Genomic DNA, 20,274 nt, shown 5'->3' with positions numbered 1-20,274 from the left:
ACTATTTCATTCTCTCTGTCTCTTACACATCACATATACTCTCTTTCTCACTCTGTGCTGATGATGTGGGGCTTCTTTTCTGTGAGTCTGCTGAACACGGCACGTTTCATTGTGTCAGCGTAATCCTCACAGACTCAGCGCCAGGGTATAAAAGCTGTGGGCACGGCCAGACGCAAACACTCTCAGAGTGAACCCTGGGTACGGACACACACTCACTGAACACAGGTAAGACAGCAGAATATCCACTCACATACACATAAAACTTTAACCTAACAGCTTGGAGAGTATAAGAGGGTTGGTTTTGACCACCACCCCGCACTTCCCCTTTGTCACTACCACTTTAATATTGTTTGCCCCAAAGACCCCCTACATCCATTCCAAACATGTGTTTGACTTTTTCATCTCCTAAAACACTTTATCCCTCTCTTCCAGCACAGATATGATCAAATGTTATGTAAACCAGTGGTTGCCCCTCCCATTTCTTAATTCTTTAGTCTCATTTTCTCAATTCTGAGCTATATTACAGTTATATGAATTTCCCCAGGCATCATGTCTTCCAGTGGAGAAAAAAAGACTGCCTCCCAGACCGACGGCAAGGCAGCCCAGAGCAAGAAGGCCGAGATGGGCATGATGTCCTACAGGGTAAATCTTTCAAATAAACATACTCATGTGCACATCTCCTACACTTGGACGTCGATTTAACATTACACTAACAGGTTTCTCTCTCTCCATCAGATGCATGTGTTTGACCAGGAGAACTTCCAGGGACGCATGATTGAGATTAACGCCGAGTGCATGAACGTTTGTGATATGGGCATGGACAGAGTTCGCTCACTACGTGTGGAGTGTGGACCGTAAGCATCACCGTAAAGTCTGCATCTGTATAAAAGACACGTTTTAGGAAGAATAACAGATCTCACTCATCTCTTCATGTGCCCTCTGCAGTTTTGTGGGCTTTGAGCAGATGAACTTCTGCGGTGAGATGTACATCCTGGAGAAGGGCGAGTATCCTCGTTGGGATTCTTGGAGCAACTGTCAGAAGAACGACTACCTGCTTTCCTTCAGACCCGTCAGAATGGTGTGTAAATGCACACACACAATGCTCTAACACCTTCAGGCCCGTTATTTGAATGACTTTGAAATGCATTGATCACTTTCTTGATCCTGCAGGACCCTGAGAAGCACAAGATCTGCCTGTATGAGGTTGGTATGTACAAGGGCCGCAAGATGGAGATCATGGATGATGACGTTCCCAGCCTGTTCTCCTACGGATTCACCGACAGAGTTGGCAGCATCATGGTCAGCTGTGGAACGTAAGTGCAAAGTACCCGTGGCCCCTGAGGTTTCACTTGGACAAACCTCTGCGCACTTCCCAAAAGCTTCATAGTATTGACGAACGTGGCTGTCAAAAACGTATTAAACTGTTAACCAGAAAAATTACTTGAGGAAAAAAACTGTTGCACAACAAGATGCTTTGGGGATTTATTTACAATATTAAAGAGTTAAGAGTTTAATTTGTTATTTTTTGAAGGATGTTTAAATCAGTGTTATTTTAGTACCATTTAGATTATTTGATAGTTTTTATTAATATTTTGAATTAGTTTTCATTTTTAGATTTTCTGTTTTTATTTTAAGTTAAGTTAGTAATTTTGTTGAGTGTCTTTGTAATTGGTATTAGTATTATTATTATTTTTAAATACGTCTATATTTTTAGCCCTTTTTATTTCGGTTTTACTTGTATATATTTTAGTACATCAAGTTAAACTAAATGAAAATTAGAAACCTTGGCTTGGCAACTAGCTGAAATCAAAATATGTTTATGTTTTTTTTAATTCTTTAATTCGTTTCGGTTAACCTTTATTTTATTTCAAGTAAAAAAAAAAAAAAGGTTTTAGTCAACTATGACAACCCTGGTTTAAATATATAAATGAGTTTAAGCTAGTTGAATATCAAGGGTGCACAAACTAACCCGCAGACTCTTTTTTTTTTCTTTTCTTTTTTCAGCTGGGTTGGCTATCAGTACCCCGGATACCGTGGCAGCCAGTACCTGCTGGAGAAGGGCGAATACAGACACTTTAACGAGTACGGCGCCCGTTGCCCTCAGTTTCAGTCTGTGAGGCGTATCCGTGACATGCAGTGGCACCCGCACGGCTGCTACACCATGGCCAGCAAGTGAGGGCCAGTCCAGGAGAGGAAGAGGAGAGGTGGAGTAGAAGGAGAAGGGCGCAAGAGGAAGGAGAGGAGGAGAGACGTCTGAGAGGCTGCATCTTCCCCATGCCGCCGTTATGAGGGGCGGATGTTTTCGGGGTGACAGACACCCTGACTCACATTGCAGTCTGTGTCTGTCAAGCTGGTAAAGCCCAGCGGGGCAGTGATTCTCCCAGGCCTCTGAGTGTCTCTGTGTAGGATGGAGGCACCGATAAACACACTTCCCTCTTCCTCCCTAGTTCCTCTCCTCTCTTTCTCTCCTGCATCATGGGTTCTTTTATTTCCCTCCATAATTTATTTCCTTTTTTTTTTTTTGTCATCCGTTCTTTCCCCTGCCCACATCCCTCTTATCCCAGGAGCATGGAAAGAGAGAGGGAGAGATGAAGGGATGAGGAGAGTGAAGCTCCATGTGCCCTAGAAATCTCTCTTTGCTTGCTGTACAGAATCCTGGTCACCTTTTCAATAAAAACCTACAAGCTTGATAAGAAAATTTCGTCTTTGTCAATATGTTCATGTCATGCATATATAATCATGGCTGTTAATAATCAATGAAATTTGCACTAGTATGAAGTAAAACTGGTGTATTTTCACAGGAGTGTGAAATGTAATGTCAGTTTATGTGTTGTAACTTGCAGGCTTACATCATGATTTTTAAAGAATTTGAATAATTATTTAAAATAATAGTAGCCTATGTTAAATAGCGCATGTATGCCAAAAGTCCCCAGATGGTCTTGCGGTAAGTAGCCTACAGGTAGGATGAACTCAAAATGAACAGAAGTTTAGATGAAAATGAACACAGAATGAATAAAAACATATTTAAGTAATCAAATTGTAAAAACATAGCACACAACTTTTTCCACACAGATGCCGAAGTTCCATAGTTCAAGTGAGAATCGACTCAAAATGAAGAATTTGTACATAAACACACTGCATTTTGTATTCAGATGAGATAATTCTTAGAAATGTCTGGAACATAAAAAAAAACAAAAAAAAAAAACTTTTGCACCATTTCAGGCCACAGTACCTCTGGGTATGTGACACACTGGATTCGAACCCACGACGTAAAACTTTCAGGGCCTGTGGCATAACACATTGAGTTACTCACTGATGTACATGCAATAGTCCCTTCAGGACATGCTGATGATGATCCCTACCTAATTTTGTGCCAATATTTCAAATAATTTAAAAGATATTGCAATTTCTGACAAAATTCAAAATGATGATTCGTCCGATCCTGGCAAAATCCTCGGATTTGGCATGACACAAGGAATCCATAGACACCAAGGTCACAATTTTCTGAGAAATTGTTCAAAAGTAATGATAGCATTTTTTCAGATCTCATGTCATGACATGTAGGTGGCACTGTTTTCATTCTGGGTGAATGTGTTAAAATCACAGTCAGCTCCATAGCTAGCTAAGACAAAGAGAAGAGACGTGAACAGGTAATTATCAAACCACTGTAATCAAATTATTTTATTTAAAAAAAAAAAATAAGCACACTATAGAAATTCAATACACTCGTAAAATCAGACAAATATATCTCTGAAAATACCAAACAGTAGAATTACAACATTAGGCTACCATACTGAAATGAGACTGCTTAATAATGCTTACTTAAAATAAAAAAATTACAAATTTTATCTCTTGAGGCCTATTGAAAAACATTCAGATAGCTGCACCATGCGTCCCTCGTAGTGACTTATGATGAAAATACAGTGTGTAAAATTTCTGTGTGTGCGGCTTCCGTCAACGTGACATCATCCTCACAAACTCTGGAAGGTTGAGTGAGAAAAAGCAAAAAGAAAACAGAAATTCAGTATATTCAGTGAGGTAAACTGAAAATGTTAAGAAATGCGAATGTTAGCCGTCCTTATTTGTCCATCATTCTCTCACCTTCAAAATCAACCAGTCCGTCCCCGTTGAGGTCGGCATCACGAAGGATATCGTCAATATCACTGGGTTTCAGATGTTCTCCCATCAGCTTTTTCATGGCTTCTCTCAGTTCTGTGATGCTGATTTGCCCATCACCATTGGAGTCAAACTGCACACAGGTAAAATGCTGATAAGGCCACTGATGGCTACAGTCAACACAGTGCTGTGTGTGTGTGTGTGTGTGTGTACCTCTTTAAAGGCATCTCTCAGCTCCTTGACTCCGATCATGTCTGCTGTCTCTGCTAGCATTTTGGGGCCCATGAGCTCCACAAAGTCCTCAAAGTCGATTTTACCCCCACCTTAAAAAATACAGAGAATGTATGACTTTTTATTATTTTTATTCTTCTGTAAATTAATACAAAATTTTAAATAAATGTTAAATAAAATATTATTTTAAATGACATTTTATCCTTAAAAATGACAGAATTAATTTTCTTTATTTTTTCTATAAATGATTACAAAATGTTTACATTTTATTATTACATTTAATAATCAACAAAACAACTTAAATCAGAAGACTGAAAAGTTTAATTCCCAGATTTTTTTTTTGGACTATAATACAGTGCCATAATATCTGCATGCGCATTTTGCCACAGATCATAACTCAGTGATGTCACTCACTAATCTGTTGACTCAGTTCAATGAGTTCCATCTCTGTCGGCATGTATCCCATCGTCCGCATGCATTCGCCCAGGTCCCTGCAGTTGATGTATCCTTTGTTCCTATCAAACTCCTTAAAGGCTTCTCTTAGTTCTGCATAAATACAAGGAAAGAGATGTTGAAATGCACGAACAGGGTGTTTACCAATCTGACCCTTGGGTGAGGCGTGTGGTTTCTGTGAATACCTTCGATCTCTTCTGGCCGCAGTTCCCTGTCCTGTTAAATCAAGAGACATAAGAAAGACGTTAAACACTGATGCACTTGAAGACATGTCTCTCTCTCATCCTGAATCATCAAAACGACTCAGACAAAACACATGGGTAGGCATGTGAAAATGAGAAACTGGGACAAAATGCGGGTTTGAGGATTGGTTCCAATGTGTAATAATGTAGTGACATGGGTAGTCACTAGATTACACAGTGAAAGTTGCCCAGCAGCAGCTAAAAGATAAGGAGATTTGGGGGGTTTAACTTGAGGAGGGCCCAGAGAAACACGCAAAGCATAGAGAGTGGATTAGGTTAAACAGAGTGCCATATGAGAAAATCCCATAGATGATTCTCTTTTCCATTTACTATAATACCCAATATCATATAGTACACACATGCATGCGCATAAACCAGTGGATTGCATATACTGCAAATACAGCGCAGAATCATTTCACAGTTAACTGAATATCCTCACAGTGACTGTTTAATAAAAAAAGCATTGCTAAAAATCCATTGTCATTCATCTCAACCAGAGACGATATTTTTTTGATCAATGTTAAATTTAAAGTCAAACATTATATAATACTTTTATTCAGAAATGCTTTTATTCAGAATGTTCTTTTGAACTTTCTATTCATCAAAGAATCCTGAAAAAATGATCACAGATTCCATAAAAAAATGAAAGACTATGAGTAATGGGATCGCAGGAATAAACTAGATTTTAAAATATATTAAAATAAATTAAAATAGAAAACAGTTCTTTTAAATTGTAATAATATTCCACAATATTACTGAATCAAAATAAATGATCAAATAAATGCAGCCTTGCAGGGTGAGAATAAATGACTTCTTTCAAAAACTTTTTAAAAAATCTTACTGATCTCAAACTATTGAGCGATAGATTTGGACAACTTTTGATGGCTGCTGAACAAATAAGCTTTAAAATGAAACAAACCTGCAAACATCACTTTATCTCCCACTTCAGAATGAATTATCTTTCCATTCCCTGCACGATCTTTTACAACAAACCAGTGGATGGGAGTGAAATGTAGCAGATGATTCACAATGACGATGATGTGATATTTTCTATTAATGCAAGTGGAGAATGTAGATGCTGAGACACTATGTTTTTAGTTTTTCATAGTACATACGAGCTGTGACTTTGCGAAGCCCTGTCTTAGGAAGATGCATGCGGGTCCGACGATATTATGTAGCATGGTGCAGTTTTGGACCAGTGCATTCAGAGGCTCCTTAAACTCAGAAGTTACTTCGTTTTCTCCGTCAGCGTCTCCGGGTGGGCCGGGCCCTGGCGCCACTGGCCCAGACACTTTACCCTCAGCCACACCCTTAGGGTGAGGCCAAATTTTACTTGAGACAATCTAATTAAGCACAGTTTAGCCAATTTGTTTGACATGTCTATAAACTACTCAAGTATTATGATAGTATTAAAATACTGATAACAAAATATCTAGATTATAAAAGTCTCACTTCAATATTACATTCAACACAGAAACGCAGTTCCCCGATACACAAGCCCTGACCTTTCAATAGGTTTCTCTTACCTTCTTCATTTTGTTTTTCATGGATGGTTTGGTGCAGTTTCCCATGCCTTAATCCTCAGTGAAGATGTTTCCTACCTCACCTCTTCTGTTCTTCTTATATAATTAATTTATATAGTGGTATGACAATATAACACTCGCCTGCTTCCATATTAAGCTACTTAAAGTCCATGTTGTTTAGTTACTCTAAAAAAAATCTCTCATCTCAGACCCTCTCTTATAACTATCAGTAAAAGCAAACCACAAACAACACTAATGTTTCATAAAACAAGCATACTTCTCCCTATTCTTGCCATTTTCACATCTCTGTGTCTCTTTCCTCTCTTTCCTATCCACTCACTTTCCTCACAGATTGCAGTCCAATGCAAATGATTGCGTTTGCAAGCTGAAAGAGAGAGAGGCCGAGCGGGAGAGGGAGGTAAGGGGAGGGTGAGAAATGAGACGCTTTTTTAATCCCCATTTCAGATTAAAGACGGAGAGCCACGGGATGATGTACAGAGAGCACAAGGAGATTTGAGAAACAGAGGAGAAACAAATAAGTGCAAGAAAGAGCAGTGGTTGATTAACCAGGAGATATTCAGCTATTTTGCATTCCATGTTTTTTAGTAGTATTGTAGAGTTTTAGAGTAGCCAACATAAGCGTGCATTTATTTCTCTCAATTTCTGTATTGCTCAACATTATTACATTTAAAAGTTCAATATGCTATGAGGTCTGAGACCACTTTGAAAATCTGGGATTCAGAATTGTAATCTTTGTAGGCTTATATCAAATTAAGAAAAAAAGATTTAATATTCTGTACTATTTCTAGACAAAATGTTTGGCATTGAACGAGATCTTCTTTGTAAAGACAGATATCAAATGTTCTTCTTCCACTCAAGAACTGGATACTAATTTTGGATCATTTCAAATCATGCTAGAAAACATGATCATCAGGTTTTGCATAAACCTGTGGAGTTCACATTTCTATGAAAATTTGCAGTATTTTCATTAGCGGTCTCAGATTGCACAGCTATTATATCAGCCAAATGAATACTAGATATCAGCCATATAAAAAAACATATTCAGACCACTAAGAAAGAGTGCTTAGTTTGTAACGTTACTATGAAGAGTCAAATGAAAAATACAGGAGGTTAAAAGCTAGAATGATTGTCTTTTTAACACCGAGTTGAAAGTTGTGTGTGTGTGTGCATGTGATAATCCCAGTCTAATCAAAACACACCTTTGGGCAGATGAACAGAGAACCACTATTTAATCTGTACTCATATTTTAGTAAAAGCCTGTGACATTGCTCTGTGTATACCAGCCTGCCAGAATGATAATCTACTCTAATCCACTCACACATACACGTTGAAATTGTGAAAGCAGAAACTGTGTTTCTGTGCCAACATTTTTGTTTAAAAGAAAAAATCAGCAAATGTAGATAAATGCTACACTTTATTGTATAATAGTGTAGAATAAAAACCATCAAGACGCATTTATGGTGTGTATGAGTCTGCATGTTTGAGCCAACAGATTAGAGCCAAGTCAAACGAGGTCACTCTATGAGCAGCTGAGCATTGTGGGACTATTGAGTCCCAGATGTGTTTGAGTTCACCAGCTGCTGTACATGCAAACTGCATGAGTAATAGCAATCATATAGGCCTAGTGTTCTCTCTGTGTATTGACGCAGAAACATGACAGGAAATCTTTTTAGGTTATGCTGCTATAATCAGGGTTTTTTTTTTTTTCTTTGCCAGCAGAGTTGACAAAAAGCAATACACACAGATGCACATATACACAAAGTGGTTGTTAGAACAAGGATCTTAAAGTGGCCACAAGGAGGTGCTGGAGGTCTGCGAAAAATTAGAAAGAAATTATATTACTAAATGTTTTTGAGGGCTGTTAACTTAAAATATGTTTAACGCAAATATTAAACAACACTACTTTGGAACAATATGTATTGTAAAACAATCACTAAAAAGACTATTGCATTATCATTTTTAAAATAATTCCAAATAATTTAATCTAAATTAAGATGAAAATGTTTTTCTGCATCTAACATTAATCTAATAAAAGGTAGAAAAGGCATATAGTCAACTTAATTCAAATAAATAAATGTTTAGTATGTAAAATAAACGTTTTGTTATTTGCTTCAGTACTGTAATATAATTATTCTAGCAAAAATTATGTTGTCTTTATAACACATTTACCCCTCTCAGATTATAAATGGATCTTTACATGTATGAAAATCTAAAGATGCTTTTATGTTTTAGAAACTGGGTCTCTAAAAATTTTTTTTTTTTTAAGTAATAGAAAATAATTACTTACTTTTTAAAGTAACAGTTATTACTTATTTGGGGGTCCTTGGCATCAAAAAGTTTGAAAGCCGCTTTTTTTATCTTTAAAGCTGCACTAATATACAGAATTCATTCAAATCCATGGTTATAAAAACACTTTTATATGCCGAAACAGTTCAATTGGCCTGAGATGGAAAAAAAAACCTAGCTATCAACCTCTCGGTAGATTGAGTTCCTTGTTTTTGAAAAATGCCATATGTGTAGCAGGGGTTTAATTTATTATTAAATCGATTTTCAGAAATAAAACACTCTCTTTTGCCTATTGGAGAGTTACTTACGTATCCTGTTCAGATCCTCTGCTTTATTTATTGACTTAAAGATAATCAGATGTCAGTCTGGTCAACCTATATGTGTAAACCCTTTTATCTAACAATACCCATTCTCAGGTGACTTAAACTAATGGATAGAGTTTCAGAGAATGCTCTAATGAAAATTACTTTGCAAATGTAAGCTACAAAATAGTAAACACCAACATAACCTGCAATAGTTCATTTTTTTCAGTACTTTTGACTAAACAAAAGCAAGAAAAGATGTTTATTAAATTCATCTTAGGCAATGACTCACTAAATGCATCATCCTAAATGAGTTCGTAGCTATCTATGTCTCCAAGCCAATTAAATAATAATGACAATAACAAACAATGATCCCTCTTCCAGAAAGGTGAGTGGGCAAGATTGGGTTTCTAGTGTGCTCACCGCTGGTGATTCAAGCTCGATATCAAGTGATTACCACTGGACGCAAGGTTATCCTATAGTGTGGGAATGCAACACTACAAGGCTAAGACCGGGTCATGAGCGGATGAACCATGAGGGGACAGGCGTGCTTGTTAGGACAGCTCCTTAACCTGTCGTCTCATGCCTGACAGTCACCTAACCACCTATCTGCTAATGAAGTAAGTCACTTTGGGACACAAGTATACCTTCCCAGAATAGAAACATCATCCATATTAAAATTTAAAAAATGTTTCATGTGGTAGCATCTAAATTAAATTAAATTTAGTTAAGTAAAAAATATTGAACAGGGTTATTATCGTTAACTAAAACTAAAAGCTGAAATAAAATTAAATATAAGTATTAAATGAAAATTCGAAATATTGCTACATTACAAATTTCCAATTTTTTTTTACTAAAATTAAAATGAAAACTGAAATAAATACATAAAAGATTATTAAAAATATTACTAAAAACTATAATAGTTTATAAATAATACTAAAATAACACTAAATTAACCTGACTGAAAGTGAACCTCAAATAAAAAAAATAAAAAAAAAAGAGGGTCAGGTTGAGTGGATAAAGGTGAATAGAACATATTGGATAATCTAGATTTCTAGATCTAGATTTACTTAAAAAATTTACCAAGAAACTACCATTAAACTGATGCTTTGACGTGCATTTTATTTCTTATATGATTCGCTATATAAACCCTATTTACCATTAAATCCACTAACCTGTAGTCAGTTAGTCAGGATGAACATCAACATTTTTACTAAAATAAAATCAGTTAAACTTCTTAGATAACATGATGATATTTATACTTCACAAAAAATGTACATTCATTTATTTAGCAGAATTAAGGTAGTAGTGGGCCAATGAAAGACTGCTGTAGGGTATGACCATAGACTGTAGGGTATGACATGGCAATGTGTGTATGGGATATGAATGGTGGCCTGCAGGGGTTGCTATTGTGCAGTCTTACTTGGCCAAACACAGACTCAACGATAGGTACGAGGTCGAGTTCCACCTTCTCCTTCGATTCCTCAGTCTCAGCGGGCTCCTCTTCAAATTCCTCCTCACCATCTCCACCTCTGCTGGGAGGAAGGATGGGCTGATTCTTTCGCGGTCCCATCTTAGGTTTTGCATTGCTGTTGAATACCTCCACCACACCCATTTCAACTTGCTTCCTCTGTTTCTCCACCTTCTTTTTGATTGCGGCCTGGACCTGTCAGAAGGCACAGGAGGTCAGACATCCTAAAACTAAGCTTATGATTAATTGGCAACTGGGTACTAATTTGAAAGATAATTGCAATTATAAGCTATACAGGCAGGGTAGCACCATATTTAATTTTAGACAGGGATGAAAACAAGGGTGTGAAGTGTGTTCAATAGACTGTACTGGTGTTGTTTACCAACATACTGATTGTTCCAAAAGACTTTCAGTAGACAAAAACTCCATAAAACCATTTTGAAACTTGTGAGTTGTAAAAATTATATAATAGAACCAAATGCCTCACAGCCTCATTTTCATCCATGTAAAATTCAATATGGCGCCTTACTAAAATTTGTAAAGGGAGTGAGGCACACATACAGTTTGATTACAATGTGGGTTGTTAAAGAGAAAAAAATAATAAAAGTCACAGTAGGTGGAGTCTACTGATAGTCTACTGATTTGACTGATAGCTTCTAACTTAAATGAGCCAAAGTTGACTGTATTGTTTGTACTGTAATGTAGACAATAGGTCTGTTCGACTTGAAGCAGCGCTGTGCAGACCGATCGGTGTATGACATCAAAGTACAGTGAGAGCGATTCGAAAGCATGTTAATCGCTCTCGCTGTACTTTGATATCATACACCGTTTGGTCTGTGCAGCACCGCTTCAAATTGAACACACCAAATGTAAACACACTACTTGCACAACTACTTCCGCGTTCTACTTAGTACATATCGGGAGTTTCCGGTTAGAGCGTTCAGCGCACCTACATACATGATAATGCAGATTATCACTACGTTTTATGGATGCCAATTGATTAAAACAGTGAATAATGATCTCTGTATTAAAGGAGAAGTTCACTTTTAAAATGAAAATTCTGTCATCATATACTCACCCTCATGTTGTTTCAAACCTGTATGAATTTCTTTCTTCTGCTAAACAGAAAGTAAGATATTTAGAAGATTATCAGTAACCAGACAGTTTTTGGGTCCCAATGACTTCCATAGTATTTTTTTTCCTACTATGGAAGTCATTGGGACCCAAAAACTGTCTGGTTACTGATAATCTTCTAAATATCTTCCTTTCTGTTCAGCAGAAGAAAGAAATTCATACAGGTTTGAAACAACATGAGGGTGAGTATATGATGACAGAATTTTCATTTTAAAAGTGAACTTCTCCTTTAATTATCTTGAGCCTGCTGAGATGTTCCTATAAATATATTTTCTTTCCAACTGTGCATTCTGAATAATAAATAGGCTAAATATATTTATCCACAAACCTGCATTAGTATATGCTCGTCTTCTCATTAAGTGTTTTTCTCTTACTTATATTTTATACCCGTTGAGTTTATATTTTTAAATGAATTTGACTGATAAAAATGATTGCTGTGCATTGGTGCTTTATTCCAGTCTTTTAAAATAGTTGAATGAATAAATGCTCGCAACGATGTTAAATAGGCTAGGCTAATCAATAACAAACACAGTGTAGAGGAGAATGACAGTCTACTACTTTGAATATTAATTAAGCATTTTGGGCACAAACATGTAAATAGTAAAAAGATTGACTTTGAAAAATGACACAGAATGATTAAAATATTGAATCCAAATAAATAAATGTTCGTGGTTCGTATGTTATTCATCTGTTCTCATACACTTCAGCGTCGCGGTCACTAGTTTAGACGAACACTGACACCCTGTGGTGAAATAATGGCGTATTTTTAACAGCCGCAGCTTTCTCAGATCGGCTTGGTTTGGATTAAAACTTCATATTCCGATGAGTTTGGAAAATTCTTGCACACACTAAACATCAGAATATACCTTTTCCACATTTTTTAATCTCATTGCAGACACTCATTATTTTAGGTCTTGAAAGTAAACATAACCGGAAATAAGTGAGATGTTCTATTTCCAAACGGAAGTGCGTCACGAAGTTCAGTGCAAGTGGTCCATTGAAAATAAATGCAATAAAAACCCCATAATTTTACTTGAATTAAACTATTCATCCAGCATAATTACAGTGGCTGTGCTCATATTAAACTTTAATGTTAACAATGACGTGTAATGCCGAGGACACACTTAACGACTAGCTGAAACATTCTAAGACTGAACTGAACACACTTACAGACTTTCCAACGACTGTAGCAGATTTTAAACACCAACTGTGAACACAGACTAAATGCAACTGTCTCTGACTCAGCGCGTTTGTGATCAGTCGTAAGTATCAAATACCATTCATAATCGGCCTTACAATGGTTAAGTGTGTCCCCGGCTTAAGTTCAATCTTAAAATGCAGCAAACAAAAAAGATTGTTTTTTTAACAGGTTTACTGAACAATAGCCCCGCCCCAAAACTTATGTCATTGATTGTGCCAATGTTGCTATGCCAGGCTTAGCTCAAACAAACAGAGAAATGTTTTTATAGTGCCGAAGAGTTACGCTTTACATGGAAATCAATCTATTGTTCAGTTGTCTGTGCATACTAAGCTGGAATAAAACAAGGTATTTTAACATTGCAAAAAATTACTATTTACCTTTAAGCTGATTTTATTCAGAGCAGAATATTTTAAAGACAAAAATCACTCTCTGGGAATCCAAAAAAAATGATAGTTCATATAATACAAGCACACACATGTATGACTCTACCTGTTTCGCTGTTTTTACCGGTGGAGCGCTCATGCCGGCGGTACTACCTGCCCCTCCTGCTGATCCCTCTCGAATAATCATGAACATCCTTGCAACAATGGCACGCTCTCTCTCTTTCTCTTTCTCCTCTTTCTCTCTCTCTCTCTCTCAGTAAGACAACACCTGTTTTACCCCTCCCAATATGGGCCTGTCACAGGTTCCCTCCGTGCAATTGCAATAGTTACTCTCCTGTGAATTTCTCAGAACTGTATTTCAGTAAGTCGAGCTGAATTAGGAAGGCTGGATAAATGTGATAATTTTCTTTTCAAAAATCTAAAGAAATCAATTTAAACCTCTTTCTGCTTTGCCACATCTTTCATTCTATTGATGCCTATATGTCTCTCTCTCCATCTGACTCGATCATCTGCTCCTCTGTAGAAGTCCACAGTTTGTCATCCTTCTCTCTGCCCAGGTGTGTTTTATCCAACAGGGCAAAGAAAAGACTGAAGGATACCGTGTCTGCTTTTTGGCCTTCTAACATTCCGAAGGTGACACTCTATCCATCCGATACCTCTCTCTCCTTATCTTTCATTTGCCCTTTTCGGTCTGAGTTCTAGACTGCATTCTAAAGTGCATTGGATTGGTAAGATAAGGGGTTTCTGTGTTAGTAGATTAAAAAACAAAAAACAAAGGATTATATGAAGTCTCACACACATAACCTCACTCTACACACTGTTTTCTGCTTGTTTTTATTTTTTATTTTTTCATTTATTTGAAATTTGCTTCTGTATTTTATAGCGCTTTCTGACAGATTTTGTTTTCTAATGTTTTATTTATTTTTTTACAATAAATAAATTAATTTTATATTATTTTAATATTATTAGTCTAGAACAAACATCAACTATAAACCATGAGCGTTTGTGCAGTGATCTCTATCATCCTGTTATCTAAACCGGGATATGTTCTTATCTGATGCCACAGCAATCAACCTCTATTTCTTATGATTCTCTTACTGGATTCTGTTACTGGAGAGATGTGGCAAGGACTTTTAAGTAACTTATACAGAACGTTCCCTAATTATTATTTTTAGGTTATTATTTTGCAACCATAAAATAACCTATATGACCTATACAGAGCTCTGAAATTAGTTTAATACAGCATTTGAAATTAGATCAATATACGAAAATTAACCATGTTTTATTAGGCTATAGTAAAAGTGGAGTCACCATGGTTTTTGGCGGAATGATTACCATTTGTATAACCACATTTTAGCCAACTACAAATAGCCTACCATGTTAAAACTATGGTTTGTGTAGCAAAACCATTGCTAAGTTGTGGTTACCATGGTTTAACTACAATAACCATGTTTTTTTGTAGTAAAACCATGGTTAATTTCGTAAGGGTAATACTTTGGTTATTTGATGACTGGCAAAGTTAGGCTAACTGCAACATCATTATCAAATTATAATTCTTTTTGTGTTCTGATGACCAGAATTTGCATAAAAAGTGTAAATAAAACATCAGTCTGACAGTTTCTTTAAGATAAAATTTGTTTCTTTTCACCAAGTCAAAAGATATATGGATTGGACTTTTCGTGGACTTTTATATATGGATTGCATATCGTCCATGTCAGGGAAGTGCATTTGTGACTTTCAAAAAAGTAACTTTTTTTATTTTGTAATTTATGAAAATAAGATTATAATAATAAAACTAAGCAGTGCATATTTACATATTCATCTTCGCTCTCAGCAGCGTGGACGGTGTCAGGATGTTCCAACTGTTTACTTCTAGGCCCTTTCAGACAGAACAACCTGAGCCCTTTTCTGAGGTTTACTTGATTCCTGTAATGCAATTTATTTGAGATTATGTTATGTGCTGTGGCAGTAATTTATACAGTGGTGGCCAAAATGATTAGAACAGTAAGATTTTTTAATGTTTTAAAAGGCTCACCAAGGCTTTATTTAGTTATTTGATCCAAAATACAGCAAAAACAGTAATATTGTGAAATATTTTTACAATTTAAAATAACTGTTTTCTATTTGAATATATTTTAAATTGTAATTTATTCCTGTGATCAAAGCTGAATTTTCAGCATCATTACTCCAGTCTTCAGTGTCACATGATCCTTCAGAAAACATTTTAATATGATGATTTGATGCTCAAGAAACATTTATTATCATCAATGTTTAAAACAGTTGTGTAAAAAAAAATTTCGGATTATTTGATGAATAGAAAGTTCAAAAGAACAGCATTTATCTGAAATAGAAAGATTTTGTAACATTATCACCACCGTTCAAAAGTTTGGGGTTAGTAAGAGGGGTTTTTTTTGTTGTTTTTTGGAAAGAAATGAATGAAATGAATAATTTTATTCAGCAAGGATGCATTAAATTGATCAAAAGTGACAGTATAGACATTTATTAAACCTTTTATATATATATATTCTATATATATATTAAAAGGTTCAATATTTTGAGATCCAATCTCACAGATTTCTATAGGACATAAACGATGGTGACCTCATTGTAGACAGCATTAAGGGGCATATATATATATATATATATATATATATATATATATATATATATATATATATATATATATATATATATATATATGCCCACATTTGTGTTTAGCATTGTTAATCTTTCCAGATTTGATCAGTGCATTTAAATGTATCTCCTAACACCTCTACTCATGCTCAGCTTATCTAACCCTTCATATTTAAGAAGATTTAATGATAGCATGAAAGCTTCTCTCTGTCTGTCACCTTCACCTGATGTATAATGTATGGATAAAGAGCTACACTCAGTCAGAGAAGAGAAAGCTCAGTAACGGAAAATGAAAGAGGAGATAAAATAGGGGAGTATTTGTGCGTCAGACGCAGTGAACTCAGGCTGAGGGGAGAAGAGGGGATGCCATTGACTGACGACAAAACCGAAATGTAAACTGCAGGATTGAGTAACGACTCCTCCTGCTGATTTTACAAGGATATCTAATTGCAATCTATCAAATGTTAGGGAAAAGGTAGGAGGAGAGAGGGATGGTTAAGGGAGAAAGAGAAACGGAAAGGGGCAAGTGGGTATAAATAAGAAAAGAGAGAAATTAGATCTTGTAACGTAGAAGGATATATTGCTTATTGATCAGTCATACATAGTAAATGCCACTGCCACATGTAACTGATAAATATTATAAGGCTTTATATCTGTTTGATCAGGTTTAGATCACATTCACCATTAAGTTTCATCATCTAATTCCTTTTCCACATACCATCTTTTAGAAAATAACCGTGCACTTTTCACAAATAGAGTACAAAGATATTAAGTCTGTATCCCCCCTAGAAAACAAAGATTTTGGCCCGTCTCACTGCAGAGGTCCTGACCTTTCTTGACTGTATGCTCTCAGAAAAAAAGGCACAAATGCTGTCACTGGGGTGGTACACTTTTATACCTAAAGGGTGCATATTGGCATACCTTAAAGGTACATATTAGTAAGTGAAGTGTACATATTAGTCCCTAAAAGGAACAAATATGTACCTTTTGAAAAGGTACCACCCTAGTGACAGCTTTTGTACCTTTTTTTCTGAGTGAACAAATAAAATGATCAAACAATTTTATAACTTATATAATAATCTGTTGCACTGATATTGCATAATTATTTAAAAATATATATATTAATTAATTTTATTTTCTAAAAATAATTTACATTAGTGTCTGACAGATTGCATGCATCCAAAGAAGTCTGCATGCTACAAAGAAAAATAAGTTTTAAAATTAAAATGAAGACACTCAACCAAATATTTTTCTAGAATTTATGGAAACTTTATTTCTTTATTCTCACTCTTAAAAATGCTGGGTTGTCAACAGTGTGGGTCAAATATGGACAAACCCAAACCCAACCATTTCTAACTATGTATTTTTTTGTCATCCTTTAAGGTCTAATTGTGTCCTATTTTTGGAAAGCACCATACGCCGTTTCTTAAAGATATGAAATAATAATAATAATAATAATAATAATAATAATAATGACAACTGATTGGATTATTCTCTTTTGTGTTATGTTCAGGCCAGAGATTATATCTTGACCCAGACATGCTTGACAGGTGAACTGTCTCGTTTAGATGAATTAAACATCAGAGTAGAGTCTGACTCTCTCAAGATCACTTGTCCTGATGATTCACCACTGAGAGCAGTAAATGTGCTCAGATGCTTTCTTGTTTTTTGAATTAATAATCTCTATTTTTACAGTTCAGATAATCCCACACTAAAACGGAAAAAGAGATTTTACACAACACAACTAGACATCAGTTAGTAGTGCAAAAAATACAGTGAAAGGGAGTTTAAAATGTGATACACTGAGACTGAATCTCTGATGCAGAGTATTTGACTGTCATCTTTCCCTTTTACATTAGGCTACCACCAATCCTAAAAAGTAAAATAATAAATATATATATATATATATATATATGAGGTCCAAATGTCTGAGAGCACTAGTGAAAATGTTTTTTTATTTAATGTGACAAAAAAAATGTTTATGTTTTATCAGAATAAGAGTTGCTTTGAGTTGCACACATGACAAAAATTTCAGACTTTCTTAATATTCAGTTATCTCCCCGTATTGGAGGACCAAATGAATTTGCACACTTTCACTCCAGGATTACAGTACCCAGACTGTCCACATTGGGGCTGGAGTTCTCCGGAGGACTGCGTAATTTCCTTGATTTCACAACACAAGCCAAAGGAAGCAATAAACAAAAGATGTCCACATAGCTGTACGCATCACTGATGACGTACTTTTATTATATAATTGTGATGTCTTTTGTTAAAGGTAAAAGGTTAAAAACTTTTGAACCTTTTACCTAAAAAATTAAAATTGTCATCATTTACTCGTCCTGATTCTATCATGAATTTCAGAATTTTCATTTTTAAGTGAACTATTGCCGTGTGGAGGCTTGAACTGCAATCTTAATTCCTCTGTGATCAAGTTAGACAAATAGCCTATAGCTCTCTATGTCTCCAATCCATTTATTAACAAACAAAAAGGTTAGAGTCCATTATGTCCCTTTATTATTTAACCTATGTGATTTACTTTACGCATGGGACCTGATTCACCTTGTCCGAATTTATTGTGTGATAATTTGGCTGCCTCTTGCTTAATTGGTCAAATGTAATAGCAAATAATAAAACACTTTGAACCATTAAGAAAGTACTGGTTGAGACAGTGACAAAGTGTTGAGAAACAGTGAAGCAAACAGTTTCAGGAAAATTAGGAAATCTCAGAAAGTCCAGTTTTTGACATTTAAAATACCAAAAGGAAATATGTTTGCACATCTAGGAAACAGTGAAAGGATTTTTGTGATGCTTTATGATGAGAATTCATTCTTTGCTCAAGTTATATATAGCCTACACTTATATTAACAAATAGCTAACCTCCTGTCAATGCTGGTCAAGCCTTCGGAGGACTCATTCCAAGTAGGAAGACATAAAGGTCCATCCGAATACAATGAGCTAAAGAATAAAGATGTTGTTAGGTATCTGTAATTTTAATTAGGCTGCTTCATTTGTCGTCATGTCATTGAAATGCAGAGCTTGGACCATATCCAAACATATCCATATCGCTATAATCAGATGCTATCTTAACTGCTGCTATCTCACAGCTGTCATTTTTGCTGTGTTTATTTTGCTACGGAGAGGAAAGCGCACATATTTACATATTCACCTAAACGTCACTCTCAGCAGCGTGTACGGCGTCTAAATGTTTGTTATCAGTATATCGCTGCAAATGTAGTTCCAACTTCTTTTTACTTCTAAGCGAAGAAGAACGAAAATGAACTTTGCCGTGACTATATCATGGCATTGAATCAGTATCTTGTATGTTACACTTGCAAGAGTGCCAGTAAGGAGAAAGGAGTTGCTGGCTTTACTTAACAGCCATCAATGTCGCTAATAACAAGGGTTTCTAAATTCTACATATATCCCCTTTAAAGTAATAGTCCACTTAAAAATGAAAATTCTGTCATCATTTACTCACCCTCAAGTTGATTCAAACCTGTATGAATTTCTTTCTTCTGCTGAACACAAAGGAAAATATTTTGAAGAATATTAGAAACCAGACAGTTGATGGACCCCATTGACTTCCATAGTATGGAAAAACATACCATCAACTGTTTGGTTACTGACATTCTTCAAAATATCTTCTTTTGTGTTAAACAAATTAAGTTACAAATACAATACAAAGCATACATAAGATAAAGAAAGTGATGTAAGACAGAGTAAAAAGATTTTTTTTTATGTAGTTAGTTATGCCTCACTTCCTCTCACAGGCTCCCATGCCTCATTTCAAAGGAACAATATACTTAGCAATATCTACTTTAATAATCCTTAATAGCTTGACCAAGCAACCTAACAATCACTTCATATTGTGCAAGCTCATGTTCCACTGACCGGCTCTGACGATATATTGGGTCATGTTGACATGCCTGGGTGTGTCTGAGAGTGTAGGAAATCTTACAAACACGTTTCAAAAATAATTTGGAACAGATAAGGACCTAAACTGAGCCACAGAATCTTACTACCTGAGATTTCACTACTTTTATCATTACTGAGATTTTATCGCTTATAACGGTAAGTCTTTCCATATTAAGCAACGTTGTGGTGGCTTTTTAATGCTGGAACAACATGCAATATGTGTTAATGCCTATAAATGCTTATATTAATGTGCTTTTTTTAAAACTTATAGGCATATTTTATTTTAACTGATAATCTCGCTTGACAAAACAAACAGGTAATATAAAGTAACTTTTATAAACCTTTATAAAGTTACAAGTCTC

The 20,274-nt window shown here is 35.6% G+C and overlaps 2 protein-coding genes across 6 annotated transcripts in view; one reads left to right on the top strand and one right to left on the bottom strand.

The window, feature by feature from the left end:
• The first annotated feature begins 90 nt into the window (after nucleotides 1-90).
• On the top strand, nucleotides 91-2,409 carry crybb1l1 (crystallin, beta B1, like 1). Its single transcript, XM_079892925.1, has 6 exons — nucleotides 91-225; nucleotides 545-642; nucleotides 736-854; nucleotides 946-1,078; nucleotides 1,171-1,313; nucleotides 2,005-2,409. The coding sequence occupies exons 2-6, from the start codon at nucleotides 550-552 to the stop codon at nucleotides 2,174-2,176; spliced, it is 660 nt and encodes a 219-aa protein (XP_079749051.1). The 5' UTR covers nucleotides 91-225; nucleotides 545-549; the 3' UTR covers nucleotides 2,177-2,409.
• Nucleotides 2,410-2,528: 119 nt separating this feature from the next.
• The window catches only part of cabp2b (calcium binding protein 2b), a 29,373-nt gene continuing 11,627 nt past the window's right edge, over nucleotides 2,529-20,274 (bottom strand). Inside the window, exons 1-7 of one of the 5 annotated variants that reach the window (XM_079892920.1) lie at nucleotides 13,470-13,614; nucleotides 10,598-10,840; nucleotides 4,986-5,016; nucleotides 4,762-4,893; nucleotides 4,330-4,439; nucleotides 4,102-4,249; nucleotides 2,529-3,980 (exon numbers count right to left, since the gene is read on the bottom strand). In XM_079892920.1, coding sequence (XP_079749046.1) covers nucleotides 3,955-3,980; nucleotides 4,102-4,249; nucleotides 4,330-4,439; nucleotides 4,762-4,893; nucleotides 4,986-5,016; nucleotides 10,598-10,840; nucleotides 13,470-13,556 — 777 coding nt within the window. In that variant the 5' untranslated portion in view covers nucleotides 13,557-13,614 and the 3' untranslated portion in view covers nucleotides 2,529-3,954. Of the gene's footprint in view, nucleotides 3,981-4,101; nucleotides 4,250-4,329; nucleotides 4,440-4,761; nucleotides 4,894-4,985; nucleotides 5,017-6,157; nucleotides 6,353-6,568; nucleotides 6,927-10,597; nucleotides 10,841-12,107; nucleotides 12,156-12,393; nucleotides 12,448-13,469; nucleotides 13,615-20,274 lie in introns of those variants that run through there. The other 4 variants (XM_079892923.1, XM_079892921.1, XM_079892924.1 and 1 more) reach the window with 4 other exon arrangements.

Source organism: Squalius cephalus (assembly GCF_949319135.1).
Source record: "Squalius cephalus genome assembly, chromosome: 14".
In the NCBI taxonomy this organism is placed as follows: domain Eukaryota; kingdom Metazoa; phylum Chordata; class Actinopteri; order Cypriniformes; family Leuciscidae; genus Squalius; species Squalius cephalus.
Note: the sequence above shows the minus strand (reverse complement) of the source record. Positions and strands in the feature narration are given on the sequence as shown.